Source organism: Eleginops maclovinus, chromosome 20 (genome assembly GCF_036324505.1).
Source record: "Eleginops maclovinus isolate JMC-PN-2008 ecotype Puerto Natales chromosome 20, JC_Emac_rtc_rv5, whole genome shotgun sequence".
Lineage (NCBI taxonomy): Eukaryota > Metazoa > Chordata > Actinopteri > Perciformes > Eleginopidae > Eleginops > Eleginops maclovinus.
The window spans coordinates 28,824,895-28,850,205 of NC_086368.1; the positions used below are offsets into that span (position 1 = coordinate 28,824,895).

At 41.8% G+C, this 25,311-nt stretch overlaps 1 protein-coding gene across 3 annotated transcripts in view; it reads right to left on the reverse strand.

The window, feature by feature from the left end:
* iqsec1b (IQ motif and Sec7 domain ArfGEF 1b) overlaps nucleotides 1-25,311 on the reverse strand; it is a 194,510-nt gene that overhangs the window by 70,306 nt on the left and 98,893 nt on the right. For all 3 annotated transcript variants that reach the window (XM_063911923.1, XM_063911924.1, XM_063911926.1), the window contains one exon: nucleotides 19,024-19,077. In XM_063911923.1, the coding sequence (XP_063767993.1) occupies nucleotides 19,024-19,077 (54 nt within the window). The remainder of the gene's footprint in view (nucleotides 1-19,023; nucleotides 19,078-25,311) is intronic.

The following is a 25,311-nucleotide window of genomic DNA, read 5'->3' on the forward strand; positions in this document are numbered from 1 at the left end:
AAGACACACTGCCCGGCCAAAAGAGAGGTCCCCAGCCTGGGGGGGCAGGGCCTACGATCTGGGGTTGCTGCAGTTGGTCTGGTCTAGGTTCAGCAGTGTGCCCAAAGAATGAGGTCAGCTGACTCCCTGAACATACTGAAGGACCAGGTTATTCCATCCATGGATTTCTTCTTCCCTGATGGAGCGGGCATGTTCCAGGAGGACAATGCCAGGATCCATCGGGCTCAGATTGTGAAGGAGTGGTTCAGGGAGCACGAGACATCATTTCACACATGGATCGGCCCCCACAGAGTCCAGACCTGAACCCGATGGAGAATCTTTGGGCTGTGCTGGAGAAGACTTTGCACAGTGGTCTGAATCTCCCGTCACCAATACAAGATCAAAGATGAATGGAAGACAGAAATAAATGTTGAGACGTTGCAGAAGCTCGTGGAAACGATGCCACAGAGAATGTGTCCCGTAATCAAAGCTAAAGGCGGTCCAACGGATACTAGAGTGTGTGACCTTTCTTTCGGGCAGGCGGTGTGTACATACAGTTGACAAACTGTCAGACAAGTATTGAAATGAACAGAATATAAAGCAGGATATTATATACATATTAGTAAAGGTAAATTAATACAAACAGTGGAGTGAAAGGAGGGGAATATTAAATATAAATGTAGAAACAGTGTGAAGCTAAAGCATCAGAAGTCTAAATAAGAGTCCAATAGTTATGAATGTTGGACATTCCATTATAACGTATAATGGAAACAGTGTGGAAAACACAGGCACACCATTGGCTGTACTTGTGTACTGACCCTATAAATATGTATTTCAAAGTGGATTGCTGCTGATTTTTCCAGTCGAAAAACCCAAGCACTAATATGATCTGCCTCTTTGTGTATAACTCACACTGATTGCCGTCTGGCTCGGGAACCTTCACGTTAAATGAACTCCAAAGCAACACAAAGGTTTGGCTCGTCCTCACCCTTAATGAAATGGGTCTCCAGCATCCAATCCCTGTCTGGTATTTAAATGGAAAACACACAAGCATTAAGCTGTGTCGTCGTGAAGGGGGAGGGTTTTTGTCCACACCCCCCGAGAGACATGGCGGGCAGGGGGATGGGTGGACTCATGAATAAATATGTCCTGGAGGTGTGTGTGACTCTCTCCACATTTTGATTACCAACCTCTAAACCAGACGGAGAGTTTGCTCACTTCAACCGACGGACCCATGGGTGTCTTTCTCATTACACCCAGAAAATGAGACAAAACAGAGGCCAGGAAATTAGTTTTCATGCTCACAGAGTCACTTAGTTGGATAGTTGTACACTGCATTTAAATGTCTTCCCACACATCTCTCTCATAAACGACTTTCAGTAGATGTAATGGACTGTTTTGCAGGTGAATCGAGGGTCCAAAGCCCTTGAGCACCAATGGCTTAACAGTCTGTAGTTGACTCGGTTACTAAGTCCTTACACACAGCTATCTCTTATCATTATTGAGTTTAGAAACATGAACATCTCCCTCTTCTACCTTCCTGTGAAACCCATTCAAAACGATTTTCTGCCAACCACTCTGCCAAATCTGTACTTGAAAGTCAGCTTGTGATTTCTAGAAACTAGCACAGCCAGCCATCCACCTACCTACCTACCCACTTACCCACCTACCTACCTACCCACTTACCCACTTACCTACCTACCTACCTACCTACCTACCTACCTACCTACCTACCTACCTACCTACCTACCTACCTACCTACCTACCTACCTACCCACCTACCCACTTACCCACTTACCTAACTACCTCCCTAACTACCTACCTACCTACCCACTTACCCACTTACCTACCTACCTACCTACCTACCTACCTACCTACCTACCTACCTACCTACCTACCTACCTACCTACCTACCTACCTACCTACCTACCTACCTACCTACCCACTTACCTACCTACCTACCTACCTACCTACCTACCTACCTACCTACCTACCTACCTACCTACCTACCTACCTACCTACCTACCTACCTACCCACTTACCCACCTACCTACCTACCTACCTACCTACCCACTTACCCACCTACCCACCGACCTACCTCCCTCCCTCCCTCCCTCCCTACCAACCTCCCTCCTCCCTCCCTCCCTCCCTCCCTCCCTCCCTATCCATCCATCCATCCATCCATCTACCTATCTATTTATAAGTCATCTCCCATGGCTTCAGATTTAGTAAGTAATCAGCTAATACTGTACATTAAGGAGTACATATGGCTGTCTGTTTACCTCTCCTGCTGTGCCTCATCATTCCCATTAACTGAGTGCTTACCACTGCCTTTGCCATTAAGACATTTGTTTGAGCAGGAGGTCATTTACATGCACAAACAAACAGATTAGTATAAATGTCATACTTCAGTCTTACAATGCCATCTGTATTTGCAGCAGGATAGCCAGCCAGCCATCTGACGTCTCCAGAGTTCTGCAAAGTGCATTGGGTGCCCTCACAACATATGTTGAGCTACATGCGTGTCTTTGGTATGTAGAGTAGAGTTTTGAAATGCTCCTCATTCCCAACAAATGCAGAGTCTTGCCCCAATGCATTCATCCATCCAGTTTCCAGAACTGAGTTGTGTAAATCACAATGGGTGCCCTTCCAACCTTTAATATATTACACCAAAAATGAAGATTTACCGCCAAGCCTTAGCTGAAAGGGGTTGCTTCATCCAGTTTTGTCTTACTCACACAAAGTCGAAAGGAATAGTCAAAACCAGAGCAGCAGAGTTACAGACATCCTGACTTTAAGTCTTTGGAAGTGGGTAAAACTCACTCAGGTTCTTTCAGGATTTTACACTAACCATAATGCAACTGAACTGCATCTTTAGTTTGACTCTACCTGCCTGGTCAATGCCAACCTTTTTCATTCAAACATCCCCAATCAGTTATAAGTGACTCCTCCAAAGCCACTTTCAGAGACTTTATACATCTCTTTGGTTGATTTTTTGCTTCCCATATCCACTGAACTGCCATGTATGTGTCTAACCGTGGAAATACAAAATTACATTTCCAGTAATAATACAAAAGTCAACATCCAGATGATCAGACCCAGAGCACGTGTCGCCTCATGCTGCCGAGCCAATAACTTTGAGTGGGACCACACACACAATAGACTTAACACGGCGCTGGAGCTTGTCAGGGGCAAACCACAACAATAGAGCTCCCATTCAGACCAGTTGACCTCACAGACACGTGGGCCCCATTTCAGCCCCTTTCAGCATCGGAGTAAACAAAAGCCTGCAGACTGTCTTTCATTCATGACACTTTACGACACAAAATAGATAAACTGTCTGATTAAATTTGCCAAAGAGTTACCACAAAGCACTGGCAGACAGACACTGCTAGAGTCACAAGGTCTTTTGTGTAGGAAAGAGACACACTTTGGAATAAACATCCATAATAGCAGCTTACCCTTTGTAGAAACCATGCAGGGGCTGCAGACACAGGAACTGCCAGTAATCCAAACAAAACGACTTGAACTTCAACATGTTGTCAGCTAGAAACAAAGCCTTCAGATAAAAAATGTCATTGTGTCTCAAAATTCAGAAGGAAATCCTGGCCAGTTTCGGCTCTGTGGGAGCAACACTGACACACCGCATGGTACAGTCCCCCTCTCAGCATCTGGGCCACATGGAGGGGGCTGCACCTGAACCTTCTGCTCTCTTTGTTATTCCCAAAGCTCCACCAGAAGCTCCTATAGTGCCTCAGAAGAGATGTCAGACCATGGCTTTTTCCTGGAGATGCTTGTCCTAACTCTTGTATCCTCTCTTGTACAGCACCTCCACCTCCACTGTTTCCCAGTCAGTCCCTTGCAGAGGAAGTCCCTGTCTTCATCATCACGGCTCCTCAGTTACAGCTGCTCTTATTCTCTAAGCCGGGGCCACAGTGACGACAGGGTCTGACTCTGCTGCGCCTCGCCGGGCCAACAAAGCACACAAAGGCCTCCCCCGGTGGCCGTATCAATTAGACTCGATCAGATGCTGCACAGCCTCCGCCAGCACGGGCTGCTCAGAGGCCGGCTAATCAGCATCAGCACATGGTGCGTGGGGGGGAGGGGTGAAGCTTGCGTCCCCCCATGAGGGCCCAGCATCACACAGACACTTGCACATAAAGCCTTGGCTGGTTGCCAGGACAACCCCAAACACAGCATCAAAACACACTGATGGAGCCTTGATACGAGGCTGGCTGATTGGCCAGAGAGGAGAACCAATCAGCACTGAGATCTACTGCTTGTAACAACTTTGTTCTTTTCGCTGTACTCGTCATTTGCTGTTATAGCTCAGTATATAGCCCCCCCCCCCAACGTAACCCTCTTACGCTCGGTTCTCAGTTAAAGCAGTTTGTTGGTTCTAACAGGGAACCCGCTTTCGGGGAAACATGGAAATCTTGTTTGCCCCGGCTATGGTTAAAAGTACAGATGCTTGAATGAATTAAAGATGAACTCAGAAACACAGGTCATCAATAGTTGATGTGTACATGTGTTCCTCACAGTACATAACTGTGCAACAAATCCCTCAAATATCACACGGCTTTACAAGGAATAAAGAAACCTCCGGCCCAGAAGTTTTGTTGGATTGTTTGAACATCAAAAGAAAATAGTTATTTTGCAGAATGGATCAGTCAATCATTTCCCCCCCACTGCTGAACAGGCCCTATGCCACGGTCCCTCTCTGTGTAAAACAGGTAGATCAGGGGTGTCCAAACTTATTTCACCGAGGGCCAGATACAGAAAAATATACGGAGAGCTGGGCCGCTTCTAGAGGTGAATATCGTCTCAAAAGTGAAGTTATAAGTTAGCAAAACAAATCAAATGTAGGGGAATAATGCGCAATACTTGAAAATGCTTTAAGGAAAGAACAGCCTACATCCCGTCTGTCTTTAGGGGTTCATTTATTGTGTTGGCAGCTCATTCCTTAAAACAGAAGCCTCAGAGTGCTGATAATCAGAGTAAATATGAAGGTTCCATTTCAAGCTGGTTATAGAAATAAGTTATTGGGCTTTTTTTTTATCAACTCAGATTTGTTAGAACATGTTTTAAATTCTAAATGACTGAAATTATTTTAAATTGGGCTCATTAATATATTTGAACATATACATTTGAGAAGTACAAAATAAGAGAAGCAGAAGTTTAATTTGTGGGCCATATTCATTATATTTTTAGAATGTGCAGAGGGCCGATTCAAAATGGCCTGCGGGCCGCATTTGGCCCCCGGGCCGTAGTTTGGACACCACTGAGATACAGTGTCTCTGCTGAGATGATTCAGCTGTCGTAGCGCTCTGGCTGCAGAGATGTTGAAACTCAGGCTGGATATTTTTATTCTTATTTATTTTACTCTCATTTTATTCTTATTTTTTTTTATTCTTGTTTTATTTTAATTAAATTCTCATTTTATTATTGATTTTATTATTGATTTTATTATTGATTTTATTTGTTATTTGATTCTTTTTTTATTAGTATTTTCTTCTTATTATTTTATCTTTAATTTAATATCGTTTAATCTTTCTTATTTTATTCTTGTTTTTTCTATTTTTTGGTTTTATTTTATTATTGTATTCAAATTGTTCTACTTTTATTATAACTTTTTATTATTTAACCATATACATAATATATTTTTGTTTATGATTTTGGTTTGGAAGAAGAGACTTATAAAGCAGAATATCAAAGATAAAGGCAGGTCAGCTGAAACCCATCAATCTCCTTTAACCTCACTGCTCCACAGACCCTATGCCACGGTCCCCCTCTGTGTAAAACAGATATCAGAGTTGGATAGCGTCTCTGCTGGGATGATTCAGCTGTCGTAGCGCTCTGGCTGCAGAGATGTTGAAACACCGGCTGTTTAAAGCAGCCTTCAGCTCCGTCAGCTCTCAGAGCCGCGGAGCTGCGAGCAGCGATACGGCAATTATTCAGCCTGGCTCGCTTTGAAGTGAGAACAGACAGCATTTTGTAAAAGGCTGAGAGTCACAGTACAGCAAAGAACAGTGTGAACAGTATTGAATGGTAGGATGGTGCCGGAGACCTACAAACAAAACGCCTTCTCACATTTTGGCTTTAATTGATTATTTAATTTTTTTATTCTTATTTTTCATTTTTATTGATTTTCTTTTTGAAATTGTATTTGTTTGTATTAGTTTCATTTTTTATTACTTATTTTATTCCTGTTTTGTTCTTAGGTCTTATTTTATTATTCCAAACTTTTATTTTATTATTAGATTTTTGTTTGTTTCTTAAATTTCTCTTATTTAGTTTTTTTTAAATCTTAGTTTAAATTCATTTATTTTTATTATTTTATTCTTATTTTCTAATTAGTTTTTCTTCATTCTTATTTCTTTCTTAGTTTATTCTTTTTGTATTCTCATTTAATTCTGTGCTTCAAAACATACACAGCTATGTGTTACTGTGTTTATCACTTCAAACACTTTTACCACTAGACCTGCAAACTCCTGTAAAACTGGTTATAAGTTGATCATAAAGCATCAAAAGACGCTAAAATAAAGGTTAAAATCTACAACATCTTCCTTTAAATACACCGTTCTACACGGCCAATGGTGGTCCTCCACACAGCGACAAAGACTGCTGTATAACGTTGTAAATGTTTTGTCCTGGCAGACTGTTTGACTTTACGCAGCAGTAAAAGTAATTTCCTTTTCATTCATTTAAAGTGTCACCAGAGGACACGATATGGACTGGGCCACACGTGTTCCTCCTGCCTTATTAAGAACCTGAGTCAACACTTTCCTTTGTCTCTCTGACATCAGACGGAGGAACCGCATGGTAGACCATATAGAGTGAGACCTCCGTCATGCCCGATCACCGCTTTACGAAAGGAATCCTTGTCAGAAATGATCAATACTTACCCGGTTTAAGGAGTAATGGACTACATACGGGACTACGTAATCAGGATACAAACAGGGTAACTGTAATCCGTTATGAAAAGAGTCAGATTACTGTTACGTTTCTAAAAATTGGGGATTACTTCCAGGATAACAGTGTTAGTAAAAACCTAAAATGAGCGTACAGTATAGTGCTTGTTTTAAAAAGGATCCTTTTGATTTTCTTTTCAAAATTAACACTTTTCTTCCCAATTTAGACTTTTTTCAAAAAATTCTGATTTATTTTCAAAATGTCGACTTTTTCAAAATTCTCCCTTATTTTCTAAAATATAAATTTTCCTCAAAATTCTGACTTTATATTAATAATTTCGACTTTTCAAAATTCTGACTTATTTTCTAAAATGTTCCTAAAAATTCAAATTTTTTACCAAAAATCTGACATTTCCCCAAAATGTTCGACACTTTTTTGAAATTTCTTATTTATTTTCCAATTTCTGATTTATGTTAAAATTTCTGAATTCTTTTACAAATTACAACCAGGCTTGTACTGGAGATATTTAGGAAGTTATTGATCCTACACATCTTGGTTTCTTCTTCCCTAAGGTCACATTGTTCTGTTTTCTAACACAAAACACTAATACGTGTTGTATTTGATATTGAGGTAATCCAAAAGTAAAACATTTTCACAAGTTACTGGTTGTATCAGATTACATTTGAAAAGTTACCTCCTCCAACCCTTGGTAATCCAGATTTAGGGTTCAGGTAGAAAAGTAATATGTGAAAATCCCTGTATTTCTACCTAAAACTCCTGGAGTGATGGATGTCTTTGAAGCAGCTGCAGCTCCTCCTGTAACCAGCTGTGGGCTGGAGCTAAATTAGCTGGGGGAAAGCGTTATGGTAATAACTGCAGAATCCATTTGGCACCTGGGGAAGGACGAGCCCTTCACTCCAGCTGAGCTCTGCTTTTATTCACAGGCTTCGACTGGCTGGGAACAAAAAGGAGGCAACTAACGATCGCTTTCTTATCGATTAATGTGCCGATTTTTGATTTGATTAATCGTTTGCTTAAAAAAACATCAGAAGCATTTGGAAAATATGCATCACAGTTTCTCAAAGTTGTATGAGAAGTGTTTTAATTCCTGTTCTGTCCCAAAACAGGAAAGCAGTAAAACTCTGTACAAAAACTCTGCTCCCTCACAGCAAGTAGGACTCCCTCAATGAGCTCCTCATGACATCAGGAAGTCTTTGTGTTTTTGCACTTATTGTAAGACACTATGGATAGAAGCTAAACGTAAAAAGAGGACTTCCATCCCCTCCAAGAGCTGCCAGAGCCTCATCAATTAAACCCTTACACACCTTCCAATTACTGGACGGTCGTGTACCTGACTGAACAGGATACTGATCACACAGTGAGAGAATATCCAGAGCCAGGGACAGGAAAATAAGACACGTCTCCTCATACATTATGCACTTTCTTGTCCAGCTTTTAGAATGTGTTTCCCTTCCTCCAGCAGCAGGATCTGATGATTGAGAAAACACAGTGGTTTGTGTTTGCTTGAAACATCCAGCTGAGGCCGGCAGCCGCTCCGCTCGACTGAGTCGGTCTGCAGAACAGATCCCATTATCTTGTTTATCCTCATGGAAATTTAACAGTTTCCCCGTGTGACCCACATTCTCTCAACAGATTCAGGTCTCTGGCAGGCTCTGATCAAACGGCCCGGTTGTGAGTCGCGATGGAGAGAGAAATGATCAAGATAAGACGCTTCTCCTGAGCGGAGGGAAGCTTCATGATGAGGGCGAGGAAGATGCATCATGTGATGTAGCTGTGTAATAAGCAGGATCATCTTCTTATTGTATTAGTTTTTGTTAAATTTGTATTATATTTGTATTTTATTAACTTATTCCCCTTTTATTCTTATTTAATTTATTTTTATTACATTTTTTATCTTGTCTTTATTTTAATGTATTCTTACCTTATTCCCCTTTTGTTCTAATTTTATTCTTCTTCCATTTTTTATTTTATTTTTATACTTATTGAATTTGAATTTAATTTTTATCTTAATTTATATTTATTTTAATTTTATTTTTATCTTTTTCCTTTTATTTTTATTTAATTTATTCTCATTTTATTCTCATTTTATTGTTCTTCTATTCTTTAATACATGCTTTTTATTCCCCGTCATTTTAACACTTTAACCAAAAGAAAATGGTAAATTATTTTCTGATTAAGATGAACCTTTATTGATCGCTCTGGGGGGAAATTCAGTTGTCCAGCTGTTGCTCTATATTTTGAAATACAGAGCACACAGAGTACACATGCATAGTTATACAGGTGAACATTCACATGCATGTTTAGAGAGGTGCCAGGGCGTAGTTTTTGAGAGTAAGGAGGATGTGACCTGCTGTCTTCAGAGTTCATTAAGCCCCCCCCCCCGCTGCATTACATTGTGTTTCCTGTCAGATACTGTGCCCCTCCTCACCCGCTGAGCCTGGACGCTGTGTTAATTCCAGAACGAGGCACAGAGACAGAGATGCAGCGAGTGATAAACGGCCTGCGCTGGTCGTATCATCACCTCTACACTCGAAGCTCAGCAAAGCAATAAATACGGCCCCCAGCGTCCCACCGCCGCCCTAACAGCCCCTCTGAGCCCAACTCCCCCGGGGGAGCGGCGTCGCTGTAATTGGAGGTTTTGTGGGTCTGCAGGCAGCCAGCTGAGGTCTGAGCGGCAGGGATGATGAGAGGGGGGTGGGGGTCCTGTTTATCATGTCTTCACGTGGCTCACTTCAGACACTGATTGATGTCTTTCTCCCTCCTCAGCTTCAGGGGGGAAGCCTCTCTTCCTCTCTGACTGGAGACAGACTGCAGAGCTGGAGGTGATGCTAACAGATTGCTTTGAACTCTCAGTCAAGATTAAGACTAAGATCACCTTTATTAATCCCAGAGGAGAGATTCAGGTCTTCAATCAGGTGTTATTTACCGGCATCTCTGCAGCAGTTTCTCTGTAATGTGTTATATATCTCTGATCAGGATTTGAACCGACGACCCATCGGTTCCCAAGCCAAGTCCCTAAAGACTGAGCCTCTGAAGGCCCAAGAAAGAACTGCCCCATACTAGTCATTTTACAATGTTATAAAAGAGCAAATGGAAGCAAATAAATGCATTTCAGATGCTGGAATCTAGAAAGGTTTGGCTCTTTTTGTCGATAAAAGACTGCAATGATTTATTACTACAACATGTGGCGTCATTTCATAGCCGCTTAAATAATTATTAAACTACTTGTTTTAAAACCAAGGCCTACATTTATTAGAATTTTCTTTTTATGACACTTCATTCTTTAACTCCCTTTGAAAGGAAATTATTTTACGATGTCAATTTTACACCTTTAGGTACTTTACAAATTAAGATTTTTGACAAACCTGTTGATAAATTAGCCTAAAGTTTTTGTTATTCCATCAGTTTTTATTTATATATTTACAGGCAATTATACTTATTATTTTATTTATTTATTAAGATTTTTTATGACACTTTGCTGGGACCTGTAAACATTTACGCAAATGTCTTATTTTTGGCACATTTGTCTTTTTTATTGGATACCTAACATGTATTACTTACGTTTACTTAAGTTCACACTACATTGAGAAGGTTTACAGTGAGGTATTAATACTTCTACTTAGTAAAGCATCTGAATACTCGTTTCATCACCGGCTTTAAGTAACTCGTGTCACTTCATGCACCAAAGGTATTCTAAACCATGGAACAGACCCAGTGTTTGCAGCCTGTTAATCAGGAGCTGGACCGCAGTCAGCTGTTATCTGTGAGAGGATAGCAGCAGTAATGTGTGAAGCTCCCAGATGCTGTTTATCTCCATCACACACTGCAGCCTCCAGTCCTCTGGATCAGAGATTAGCCTCAGCTGAGCTCCCTCTGGTGGACCAACTCAGGGGAGTAACACCAGAGGGGGATGGGGGGCAGAATTGGGGGAGTAGCAGTGCAAGTGTAACAGGATGCAAAAACTAACTAGATTCCCTTTCAGTTACATTAAAGCACATGTAATGAGATTACTGTACCGTGCACATCTGTAAATGTATTTAGTATTTTGGTTTCTAGGTAATAGGGAGGGAGGCGGGCGGGTAGGTGGGTAGGTGGGTGGGTAGGTGGGTAGGTAGGTAGGTGGGTGGGTGGGTGTGTAGGTAGGTAGGTGGGCGGGCGGGCGGGCGGGCGGGGCGGGCGGGCGGGCGGGCGGGCGGGCGGGCGGGCGGGCGGGCGGGCGGGCGGGCAGGTAGGTAGGTAGGTAGGTAGGTAGGTAGGTAGGTAGGTAGGTAGGTAGGTAGGTAGGTAGGTAGGTAGGTAGGTAGGTAGGTAGGTAGGTAGGTAGGTAGGTAGGTAGGTAGGTAGGTAGGTAGGTAGGTGGGTGGGTGGGTGGGTGGGTAGGTAGGTGGGTGGGTAGGTGGGTAGGTGGGTAGGTGGGTAGGTAGGTAGGTAGGTAGGTAGGTAGGTAGGTAGGTAGGTAGGTAGGTAGGTAGGTAGGTAGGTGGGTGGGTAGGTGGGTAGGTGGGTAGGTGGGTGGGTGGGTAGGTGGGTGGGTTAATAAGCTTTATCTTTATGGATTCGTTTCAAGTTCAAAATACTTTTATTCATGTTTTCCAGTCAGAAAAAAGTAGCATGCTTCTGATTGCACGAGTATAACATCTGTAATCACTGGATTATTACTGATGCATTAAAGAGCTTTTATTCCACTCAGAAACTGTGTGTAGCTTGATGATGTTAGCCCACACTTTCAGCAGTCAAACAGTAACAGACGTGTGGACGAGTTCAGTAACTCTTGCTGTGTGTAATTGAATAAAAAGTACTCGATCACTTAGCACGTTGCAGTATCCAAACACAGTATTTGACTTACTTTCCACAGCTGTACACTATCCCAGAGGGTTGGAATCAGATGTTTACAGTCCAGCTGAGATTGAATTTTCATGTTTTTTAAAAGATAAAGAGTCTGAAAATAAATCTCAGCGCTAAACTCCGGCAGAGATACAGTTTTTATGGCCTCAGGCAGGTGGACCAGGAGCCTCCCAGCTCTCTGAAGCCCTTTAGAGAGGCAAGTCTATTAGGCAACACCACAAACAAGATGAAAGGTGAGGCAAAATGTCAGCCAAGCCCCCTGCTGTTCAACCCCTCGACCAGTGACTGCTGTCCATCCAGGACAGCCCTTTAAAGATTGAGATTCATAACAACTGTGATGCAGAAAACACACTAACAAGGGGCACCATGTTGCATCATGCACTCAGACAACGCAGCGTTATTAGCACAACAAGGTCGCTATCCCTCTCTCGCGATGCCGCTTTATCAATCACGCCTGGAGCGCAGTGAGGCCGGAGAAAGTGCCGAGGTAGATGGTTGCAGACGGAGAGTTATTTCAGTACGATGTCCTGACTCAGCCCAGCCGTGTCCTGCAGGCACAGAACACTCTGTAACAGTTCCAGATAACACGGCAGAGACAGAATCAAAGGGAATGCACACATCTAACTGGTGAAAATACCATAATAAGACGAGCAGAATAAGTATGCAGCTTCCTGTAAAAGTCACACACGGAAAAAGCAACCTGTTTCCACTGCACCTTGGCCATTAAACACACACACACACACACACACACACACACACACACACACACACACACACACACACACACACACACACACACACACACACACACACACACACTCTTGAGGATTCATGTCAATAGAGACTGACGCACTTACAGTGATTTGGCATATTTGGAGCAAATGTACCTGCAGGTTTGTTGTTGTTCTGAGTTTGCTTCTTCGTGGTTTACTGCACGTATTGTAAAAGTCACTTTGGATGAAGGCGACAGCAAAATGTAATATCATCTTTTAGAAACAGTATCAGCAATCACGTCTCTGTTGTTATCTCAGGCTGCCTTAGTAACGGATAATATGCAGCGAGGTTTTCATTAGAGAAAAGAAGAATACCGATCAGGATCCTGACAGGAAGTCAATTACACGACTACATAAACTCACCACCTGACTAACATCAATGATGACAGCACTGATCGAGGTTTTCTGTAACCGTCTGTTCAAGGTTTATTAACCAGTCGTTAAACACTGCAGAGCCCATACCGTGTTCCCGTTAGTGTTTACTTCCTGTCTGTCTTCTTCTGTGGATTTCTCTGACGTCCAGCGCTCCGTCTTTGAACCTCTCTCCTTCTCTTGTGCTCTTTTTGTTTTATTTTCTGGGGACACAAATCCCAAAAGTATATGAAAAAGTATTCCGTGGTGTTTTCTGACGGGGAAAAATAATCCAGCAGTGGCTCAGGCAGTAGGGGCTTGGACTGGGAATCGTAGGGTCACCGGTTCAAGTCCCCGAACAGACTTGAAATATGGAAAGTGGACTGCTACTTGGAGAGGTCCCGATTCACCTCCTTGGCTCTGCTATGGTGCCCTTGAGCAAGGCACCGGACACCTCCAACCCCCCCTCCCCAACGCTCCCCAGGTGCTGTACAATAGCTGCCCACTGCCAAAAAAGAGGTCACACACATGCTCCGATTCTATAATGGTTTTTGTCCACATTTGTGACTGCATACAGTCCCTTGAGCCTCCCTAGCAACAGTCAGTTCTCCTTAGCAACAGTCAGTTCTCCTTAGCAAGTCTTAGCGAAAAATAGTACACATCTGGAATGACAACTAAGCTGTGCAAAAAGCATGTTAAGAGAGCTATACTTGATATTCCTCTAATAACACTGCACCAAATGACAACATAATAACTGTTCCTGTGTGAAGGTGGGAGCTAATGAACTCACAACGAGATCTGATATGAATCTGCAGCTCATCCCAGCTCAACAGTGAGGTTTTCGGTGAGTTTCAGATCATTATTTATCAGCAACTCTGCCTTTTTTAGTCCTTCTCTCACTGCTCGGTTGTTTTCTCGGCCACAGCAGGTGTGTGTTCTGTGAAGAAATCTGAACACCCAGCGGCGATAAGCAGCAGAAAGAAAAGTTAGGAAACAGAACTTGAAGTTTAGTCTTTGTGTTTTCTAAATGCAGTTTGTTATCGTGTTTTCAGGGTTAGCTCTCCCTGTAAGGCTTCTGTTTTTCAGGAGAGAAGAACATCTTGTGAGGTCGACTCTCACGCTCACACACAGATTCATGGTACTTCTTTTGTAGACACTGTTTGGTATGCAGTATTTTGGAACAGGACACTAACCCTACAGCATTGCAGCGGTGAGGCAGATTCCTCCACAAGCACCGGAGCTCCTGTGCCAAAATATGCAAATACAGGAGTGCTTTTCTAAGTGATTTTATGCTGACAGAATCAATTTATGTCTGCAAGGTTTTCAGTTTTAATATCCAAGACATTCTCGTTGCCCTGCACACGGAGACATGTGGTGCGAACACTTTAGCTTCGTCTCATATCACATCTTTTTTTTATTAGCAGCCACAACAGCTTGAAATGTGTTCACCTGAGTGTGAGTCACTACAGCAGAATGTGTTTCCAGAGACCTGAGTGTAAGGGGAACTAGGACTGAGGTACAGGCTTGGGGAGTAACGGATTAAATGTGATGGGATGACGTTATCAGGATCCAAAAAACTGTATAACTACAGTTTTGTATCCTGAGTACGTAATCCCATTACTCCAAAAGCCTGCTAATAGTGATCTGTACCAAACAGCAGAAGTGTTCTGCCCTGGATATCAGCACAGCCAATAATTGACAGCTCCATCCTGGATCACAGTAATCATCACATGTGTGTAGTTCAGGTACAGCTAGTGTACTTAGCATCACCACTAGCTGCAGCCTGAATTTGCAGATTTATGGGGAAAGCGAGGCGACTTTGATCTGTGGCACTCTCTCAGCTGCGCTCTGCTGTAGCGCTGCCATGAAAGAGACTTCACAATTAGATCAATTCACCACAAACAGTGGCGGCAGGAAAGCGTATATAAAAAGCCTGATCTATTTATGGCTTTCCGCACGACGATGACAACGCTTTATACGACTGATAATTAGCCGGGATGTCGCTACGTAGCATCTGACAGTTTCTAGCTGCAATTACTATACTAAAAACGGCTCTTATTTCCTCGTGACCAACAACTAACTCTCACATCAAGGCATATTTGATCTGTTTGAGCTCCTCTAAGACTCTTTGTTTGTGTCACGTTGAATCAACAGACATGGAGAAAAGCAGCAAATGAGATTACACTGACACTTAGCTCATGATTTAGTCATTTTCCTCGACAGCTTATGGCAGAGGCTGTTTGACACACAGCGAAGGGGCACAGTGAGTAAGGCATTAAAACTTAAGCAGGAGATCTCCTTAAATATTTAAAGGCCCATTCATTATTGAGGAGTGGGCAGCATCTCGTGATGGATTAACCTTTGTGTTACTGGGAACAATGTCCGTACCTAAAGGTGCTGCAATAAGACTTCCCAATATCTAGCGGTGAAGCGGCGTTTGATATCGAGTCCTATAAATATACTGTACACACACACACACACACACAAACACTTACACACTAAGATGGATGACAGCGCCTATCAACCACACCGTTCATCATCCGACAGACCATAATTAACAGTCATTTGGATCTAATTGTCGAGCACTTCTCTGAAGAGCCCTCACACATTAATTAGTCCGATGCTTTGTTTGGAAACTTGTTACGATATGATTGTTCTGATGCTGTCCAAAGATAAATTAGGTCTGTAATAACCATTAGACGGCACCGCAGACCCAGAACATTAACCAGGAGACACTTTGTGTTACAAATTAAGACTCAGAAAGTCCATTTTCTCTTGACGGTTATATTCAAAGCTGCAGAAGAGGTGCAGGGATGACATACTTTTGTGGTACACCTAGGAAGTTAGCATTGCAAGGGCTTCCTTGACAAAAAGCACTGGGATTTCTCCGTTGGATTTCAGACTATCTGTGGCAAAGAGACGTTCATGGTATCCCAAGTTTTGACACATTTTTTAAGCTACATATCGGTTTCTTCCTTTCTAAGGTCGTATTGTTCTGTTATATTCCGTAATAGACCAAAGTAAAAAACATCTAATTGATATTTACTTTGTTTATTATTATGGTATTTATTTAAATCCCATTTGATATTGCAGTCCAAATCTTGCTGAGGCAGTTCTGAGTATTTTGGCAGATGTTCAAAGGCTCCCTTGAGAAAAAGCAATGGGATTTTTCCATTGGATTTCAGTATCTTGCAGAAACAAGCTCTGTGGCCAACATATGTTTAGGATTCTTACATATTTTGTTCAGCAGGATAATCTCCACATATTAACACCACTTTGAAGCGTAAATTAAATCTCCAGAAGTAAAAAGGTAACGTTAGGCTATAAAGGAGATCCATCACAGTAGGATGACATCACAGGCGCTAAGCTAAAGGCGGCTAATGTTCGGCGTGATGACATTTAGTAGTTTATTTAGGCACTTGTCCACAGCAGTTGTTTTGGACGCTTTGGTTATTCAATTAATGACGTATTCTAGAACAAAACATTTGAATAAGTCAAACACATAAAAAAAAATCCTCAAACTTTGAGGAGAGGGAACCAGAAATGGTGAAATGCTGACTCATTTACGGGTTTTAGGACTCATTCCTGCACCACTCTACCCACAATATGTAATATAGTTGATCAAAATGCATGTTACCACGTCACAGTCGAAGCACAAAACACAAATATGGACTTGAAAAGGAGAAGAATATGTTTTAAAAGAAGCTTAATTTGTGAGAAACACAGCAACCCCCCCCCCCCCACTCCACTCTCCAGTTCTTCTTCAAACTGGATATTAAAACACTACAGCAGTCATTACGACTCACTCTCGTATGCAGCGTTGTGATTAGTCAGGGCACTGTAGGAATCTCAGCATTGTGACAGACCCACCAGCGACCTTGAGCTTCGGGTGGATCACATGATCGGCCATGGCAGTCGATCCCTGGCTCTGGGGGAGGCGGTGGAGGGAAGGGGTGGAGGCTGCTGTTTGGTAATATGATGAAAACACTGCTTAGCTCAGGCAAGCCCTGGGTGAACCAGATGGGAGGCTCCTTCTTTCTTATGCAATCCAGCTGCAGTGAAGCAGAACATATGACTTGTTTTTTATGTGACTCTCCGAATGTCAGATAAAATAAAGAGCCTAATGAACGTCCCGGGACTACATACATGTACAGGAAGTGGGATCAGCCAGAGGACAGAACAGCCCCTCCTGGTTCTGCTGAGATTTGTCAGCTATGCAACATCATATAAACCCCATGCACGAAACTCCAAATAAATCCACTACTGTAGTAAGTGTAGAATCGGTTCTTCAAATATGAATAAATCCAGATTTTTTGCAGATTCCTCATTAATATTGATTAATATTAGCACAGCAAGGGAGGCATTCATCTGTGCCAAATGTTTACGAGTTGTTTTACTGCAGGAAATCCCGTACTGCATGTTTCCTGCAAAACAGATTGAGTGCATATTTCGGCATTATCCCACTAAACTGATACTGTAATTAGGGCTTCCAGAAAGATTGTGATTGTGTCTGCCGGCTATTTGTTTAGAGGAAGAAAAAAACACAGCCGTAAAATGGCTTTCCATCAAGGGGCCCCGGCGACTGTGACGGGCAACAATTGGAGAATCCAAATGGAGCGAAACAGTGAGATTAAAGCGGCAGAGAGGAGAGGAGAGGACGCTCCGATGAAAGGCTTTGAATAATATTACCCCACTCCGGGAAGGGGAATAAAAAGTGCCTCCTTTAGACCCGTTTCTAAAAATAGCTCAGCTGGTGTGACATCATCAGTGCTATGCTAACAGCGACCACCTTTACTTCTGACCGTGCAGCAGGAGAGTGTGTGTGTGCGTGTGCATGTGTTTGTGTGTGTGTTTAGCCTAGGGTGACCACATCTGGGACCATGGTACTGCGATGCTAAGAGGGCAGTTAAGATTTCCATGTCATGTCCATTTAACCCTAAAATCAAACATTTCTATTGAAACGTATGAACATTAATAGCACTGCTTTCCTGTAGGTTGATAAAGTCAAGACTTTAATATTTAAGGTTTGAATGGATTTCATTTGGAAAATAAACAATTGTACACATGATATATATTGCTTTTGCAATCTCTGTCTGACAGGTGCAAACAACCCAAAATATTTCCATTAGGAGAAACGTGGTGCACTTTCAAAAAGCCATGCAAATATGTATATCCAAATGTGCAAAAACACATGCAAATGAAGAACACATGTGCAGCATCTAGTGGTCCCACAGAGGGGAAACATACTGTATACATTCTGCATTTGGTCCAGCAGTGGCTCAGTCAGTAGGGGCTTGGACAGGGAATCGTAGGGTTGCCGGTTCAAGTCCCCAAACAGACTTGAAATATGGAAAGTGGACTGCTACTTGGAGAAGTCCCAGTTCACCTCCTAGGCCCTGCTGTGGTGCCCTTGAGCAAGACACCTCCAATCCCCCCCTCCCCATTGCTCCCCGGGCGCTGCACAGTAGCTGCCCACTGCTCCTAGTACCAATTTCGCTGTGTGTGCTCTGCTGGGTGCATGTAAAGAGACAATAAAGAGGGTTTCATCCTCCGATTCTATCTTGACCCATCCTCGTGCTGGGAGCAGGTCCCTACAGACTTTGCCTCCACCGCCCAGAAAGCATTCACCAACTGGAGGAAACATGTGCAGGGTTTAGTAAAAGCACTGCAAACTCAAAACACTGCTACTAGGAATTTACTGAAAATGTATGATTTATCGGGTTATTTTAACATGATTGCTTCCTGATATTTCCGATTTTGTGCAGATCTGCTGAAAGCTAGCGAGCTAACGTGGCTAACCTAGTCATTTAAAAAAAAAAATCTAAATAAAGAGAAATATTTGACAGAGAATACGTACATAATATAAATGATGTATAGTATAATATCACAAAATAAAAAAATATGTGCATTACTGGGATGTCATTTGGAAAGCTGTGCAGGTATTAAAGGGGGATCTTTGTCCAGAAATGTGCAAAATATACAGACTTATAAACAGGATTCACAGTATTAAAATAAACACGCTTCTCCATTTGATGCATCGATTCAAGCCTCTTACTTACAAATCCTAGCTCTCTGATTTTCCCCGACAACCACCTCATTCCACCAAAATCCCCCAGCATGCAACATTTGCACAAGTACTCACAAGTGATGGTCGCGTCTGTGAGTCATGGCGGAGCTGGGGACCTCTGTGTCGGGTCTGAGGAGCAGAGGAGAAGAACGATGAGGCACACACCGACTAGCACACACACCCCTCTTTCACACACACATACCTAACACACACACACACACACACACACACTGCTCATTTAAACCTGGTCACAGTGGGGTTGATGGCTCACGTACAGCAGTCTAATGATGAACTCGCTGCCCCACATCTCATTAGCAGCCGCCAAAGCAGAAGAAGTCTCGCTGCATTTAACTTAACTTAATCTCCGGGAATGGTACTGTATATCCATTAAGTCTATTTATCCAAAAGGTCAATAGGCCTACTTATTACTGCCTGGAGGTACGGCTGTGTTGCGAGACAAAAGGGAATTAAACAACTCTTTATACACTTTTCCTCCGTTTGAGTTCATCTGAATATACATTTGAATATGTGCTTAAGAAACCCAATAAACTGTAGTACCTAAAAGATGGATAGATTGAATAAAGCAGCAAACATATATCAAGGTTTTTCAAGGTAAATAAACCATGAGGTGCGAACGTAACTTCCCGCCAAATTTAAGCCCCGCCCACTTTCCAGTGAACTCCGTCATTAGATTGAAGCTGATAATAATAGTGTCTTCACGTCTTAAAAGCTGCTGAGTCCTACATTGCACCTCAAACAACAAATAAATCCAGAGGTTTCTTTACTTCCTCTCCAGAAAAAAGGAGAGTAAAAGAAAGGATCAGAAATCTCAGTTTCAGTGTCAGCCTGCTGCCTGCCACCCGTCCCCCGGCAGACCCACCGGACACCCATCCCCTATTTATTCTCCGTAAGCTGTCTCTGCAGTCTGACCAGACATCTGACACTGTAACTAACCCAATATCTAAGGATGTAACTCTGGGGGACAAAGTTTGAGTGGTCTTTACTGCATATTTTTTGATTACTGTCTTAAGCTTAATTTGTCGTATTTCCTGTTTTAATTACTAGATGCTTTTATTTTGAAGGCGACGCTAAGGTATGGACAGGAAGTAGCTACTGAATGGAAAAGTAACGGCGGAAGTAAAAGACAATTTGACACATTTCATGTATTAGCACCCCCCCCCCCCCCCCCCCCGAAGAGGCACAAGGTTTGTTTATGTAGTAAGACTGTAATGCAGAGATTGCTTAGAATTCGTTTGTATACAGCATAAACCTACATAATTGTTTGTTTAAATAAGTTAGCTTTAGCTTTAGCTCCACGTGTGTAAGGTGAAGGCCATAGTAATGTTAGGAGTAAGCCAACATATATTCGTTGTGTTGTGTCTCTGTACACAGCTCTTACGTTGGTTTGTGGATTTGCAATAAAATCCAGTCCAGTGTCAGACCACCATTCGGAGGGATATGCTACAGACCCCATCTTCATGTTTCTGGACCCACTATACCCTTCCAGACCCACAGACAGATTGTTTGATCCTACGGAATAATCTGCATTTCGGTTTGAGGGCGCACGCAGAGTTTTGACAAAACCCTGATAAACATATCCACATTAGAGAAGACATATGGAGTACCTAAACAATACAAAACATCAATATACAGAATTAATTAGAATTAAAATGAATAAAACAGGAAAATGAATAATACTATTAATAATGACGACTATTCTAATAATTATAAAAAGTAGCATTATAATAACTATACATATATAATAATAATCACAACAATAATCATAATTTTTTAATATACATTAAAACCTGTGTTTGTTTTTAGAAAAAAATAGGTGTTTTTACAAATGTCCTAACGTTTATGTCACTTAGTTTACTGAAGTTACTGCTACTCATTTTTAGCCATAGTTGTGGCGACGGTGGCAAAGTGGTTAGGGGCTTGGGGACTGGAAGGTCACCAGTTCAAGTCCCCGAAAGACCAAGTGCTACCGTGGTGTCCCTGAGCAAGGCACCGTTCCCTACACTGCTCCCCGGGTGGCAGCTCACTGCTCCCAACACTAGGATGGGTCAAATGCAGAAGATCAAATTTCCCCACGAGGATTAATGAAAGTACATCTTTCTTTCTATTTTATTACCAATGTATGCTTTACATTTGAGTTATTGCATGCCCTCCTTTTAAACCTGATATACAACCCTTGCTGTAACACTGTAAATGTCCCCGCTGTGGGACTAATACAAAGGTTTCTGATTCTGATTCAATTTAAATACTATGAGGTTATGCGAGTGCAACACATTTGACTACTATACAGAAAGCGTTTTTTAATCACACTCAAAACAACAACAAATCCTTCTCGCCACTCCTCCCCTGTACGTTGTCTCTCACGAATGTCTTTCCACAGAGAGTGATTGTAAAGGGCTTTATGTGTCACACTATACAGCTCTACTGTACAGAGGAGGCGAGGGGATTGTTCTGATGGTCTCTATGGAAACCACTGGCTGTGTTTGGGGGGGGGGGGGAGAGAGAGAAATCAACTGCTTTCCACAGCTTCTCCTGATGAATCCTCTGCAGTGCACTGAACCACTGACTGCAGGACTAATCATTGTGACTGCTGCATATCTGATATTCCGGCACACGTGGTTTTAGAGTCTCAGTGAGCAGCGACCACATTAAATAAGACCTATTATAAGCAATAATAATAATGAGAATATGTTCTACATTACACCCGTATTATTACACAATAAAACACCCATATTAAACCATTAGTATGCCCTTATTACTCCGTTATATCACCAGCATTACACCCTTATTACGCACATATTGCACCAGTATAACACTGTTATTTCTCTCTTATATCACCAGTATTACTCTCCTATTACACACATATTACTTTGTAATTACACCCCTATTACACTTATCACTACTTTGTAATTACTCCCATGTTACACCCTTATTTCTTCCTTATATCACCCATATTAAACCCACATTGCTTTGTAATGACCTTCCTTATATCACCCATATTAAGCCAATATGTCACCCATAATGCACCACGATTAAAGTGTTATTACCCCCAGGTTACACCTCGACAAGGCCGGTCAAATCGCACATGAATTCATTCAGGTTTTAGGGACTAATTAGCAAATGTAAGGATGCTAACATGCAGGACCCAGAGACAAAGCCCCACATTAGGTAGTGAAGTGCCTCAGTGTTATGGACGTTGTCACCGGACTATCAAAAGCACTATCAAGCAAATTGAGCTGAATGACATGTCAGGAAGAGAGGGGTCTAGCACCGTCTTGGTTTGCAGAGAGATGACCTTCTCTCTCGCTCTCCTGGGCTCCAACGTGTCAGGACAACAGATGGGAAGATGCTGGTTTTAGCTATGGATACACTGACAGCATCTCAGCTGTATCTAACACCAGCACAGGTGTGAATGGTGGAGGAAATAACCCCTAATCAGGGAGAGAGGGGGGGGAAGGGTTCAAGCCAATCAGCTTTTTGTGCGATGCAAGACTGGAAGTAGGCTGGGGATGGAAAAAGTAGGCACCATCACTCACAGCAGATAACGGCAGAATGTGTGCATGCGTCACACATGGATTCACATTCCTCTCAGGGATATATGGCCGAACCTTTTGGACATTAACAGAGTCAACACAAGGGTTATTAAGAGTTAATAAATAGTATTAGGTCCAATTAATATTATTGCTTTCATCTAACCTAATACAGTTATGTGAAATGTGTTGACACTAAATAGCACGAAGCTTTGTTGTTAATAAAAGAACAATTAAAGAGGAAATATATAAGGATAAGAAAAGTAAAAAAAGAAAGAAATGAGAATAAAATAATAATAGAATAATAATATAAATAAAACAAGAAAAACTAAAATAATAAGTTAATAAATAAAACAAAATAAGAAGAAATAAAACAATAAATCAAACAAGACATAATAATACAATTATAATAAAATAAAATAATAACATAATAATAAAACAAGAATATAATAAAAAGTAAATACAATAATGAAATAATATAAATAAAATAAAAAACTAAAAGAATAATAAATAAATACACAGCTACATCCCATAATGTATATTATTGTTGTGTGAAATGAGTTGACACAATACAGTTAAAGTCGACGTTTCAGTTTTTCAGTGTATGCTCCTTTAAGATTCTTGTCGTGAGAACAAAAACAGGTAAAATCATCCACTCCTTCCCCTCTCTGGAGACTCAATGACATTCAGCCCACTGTACTTAAACACATAGCAGTGGGATTAACCCCCCCCCCCCCCCCACCCTCCATTGGTCCCCTGCCTTGTCCTAGCCAATGAATTGATCCAGATGTTTTCCAGCCACTCACAGCGAGGAAGCAAATGTCCAGGGGACGTCAGGTTGATGAATAGTGCCAGATGCATGTACTCCCTGCATGGTGTACATTTGATTTGCTAAACCCTTTCCTTTACCGCACAGGATGGAGGAAAACCCCCAGGGGCCATCATCTCGCTTACAAAGTACATACATCATGCATCGTGAGAGACCTACAGAGCCGAGCGACATTTCAAATCTGATTCATCATCACGATAACCGGGCGTTTGGACTAGATTCTGTCCTGAGGTTTGCATGAGGCCCCTAAGGTTCTCTGCTACGACTAAGAGGAGCTGTGGGACAGAGGTTTGTAGCATATCATCCATTTTTCTCCGTCTTAAAGCCTTTCAGCACCAGACCCTACCAGGTGTTACAGAAATGAAGCCTCAGCAGAGACAGCTCGGATTGAACGATAACAAAAACCTCAAAGATGGAAACCAGCACGTTGTCTTTTGCAAATATTTTCCCTTTAAGATACGCCGGCATCTGATACACAGAAGACATGCTGTCACAGGGCAGCACACTCCTGGAGGCCAGATAATGTCTCCGTCTACTGCTGAGAGACACTTCTAATCCTTGTGAAGAATGGACCGTCCATTATGTAACCGGCTTAGAGGCAGGAGACACGTTCAGTGCTGCTGGGACAACGTCAACAAGATCTGCGTCTGGTCTGTTGACAGAGTAAACAATACATATGTTGTGGGCAGAGCAACGGTATGTTGTCAACAGATTCAAGAATGTAGTCGCATGTTGCAAATCATCAGAGGTGGTACAAGTACTCAGATCTTGTACTTGAGTAAAAGTAGAAGTACTCAGATCTTGTACTTGAGTAAAGTAAAAGTACTCAGATCTTGTACTTGAGTAAAGTAGAAGTACTCAGATCTTGTACTTGAGTAAAGTAGAAGTACTCAGATCTTGTACTTGAGTAAAGTAGAAGTACTCAGATCTTGTTCTTGAGTAAAGTAGAAGTACTCAGGTCTTGTACTCGAGTAAAGTAGAAGTACTCAGATCTTGTACTTGAGTAAAGTAGAAGTACTCAGGTCTTGTACTCGAGTAAAGTAGAAGTACTCAGATCTTGTACTTGAGTAAAGTAGAAGTACTCAGGTCTTGTACTCGAGTAAAGTAGAAGTACTCGGATCTTGTACTTGAGTAAAGTAGAAGTACTCAGGTCTTGTACTTGAGTAAAGTAGAAGTACTCAGGTCTTGTACTTGAGTAAAGTAGAAGTACTCAGATCTTGTACTTGAGTAAAGTAGAAGTACTCAGGTCTTGTACTTGAGTAAAGTAGAAGTACTCAGGTCTTGTACTTGAGTAAAGTAGAAGTACTCAGGTCTTGTACTTGAGTAAAGTAGAAGTACTCAGATCTTGTACTTGAGTAAAGTAGAAGTACCAGTGTAGGAATACTCTGTCACAGTGAAAGTATTCTAAATGTTCCTCCAGTGAAAGTAGAAAGTACTCTCCTCTAAATGTACTTAAAGTAGCGACAGTAAAAGTAGTCATTGTCTGATTGGTCCATTTCAGAATAATATCTCTGATATGTTTTATAATGATTGATCATTAAAGTGTTCTCAGAGCTGGTAAAGGTGCAGCTAGTTTGAATGGCTTTGTATACTGCAGGGTAGCTGCTGGATTTACTGCAGGTGAACTACAGTCTGATTTAAGGGCTGATTATATTTACCATCATTCATCCTAATCTGCCTAGCAACTAAAGGGATTAAATACATGTAGTGGAGTAAAAGTACACAGTGGCAGGAAATGGGAACACGTAAAGTACAAGTTGAAATAAGAAAATCCATGACTAACTGGTCAGAGAATACAAAGGGTTTTTTACTTAATTTTAACTTCCAGCCTAAGAACAAATGCAGTTACCATTCGTCTTGAACTAGGCGTGCCGTAACTCTGAGGAAGAATAGGTTACCTGCTTATATCTAGTGGTTTCCAGTTAGTTTAATAAATGTTTGCTCGTCCCAATTGCTTTGCTTTCCTTGCATACATTAATAAAGACC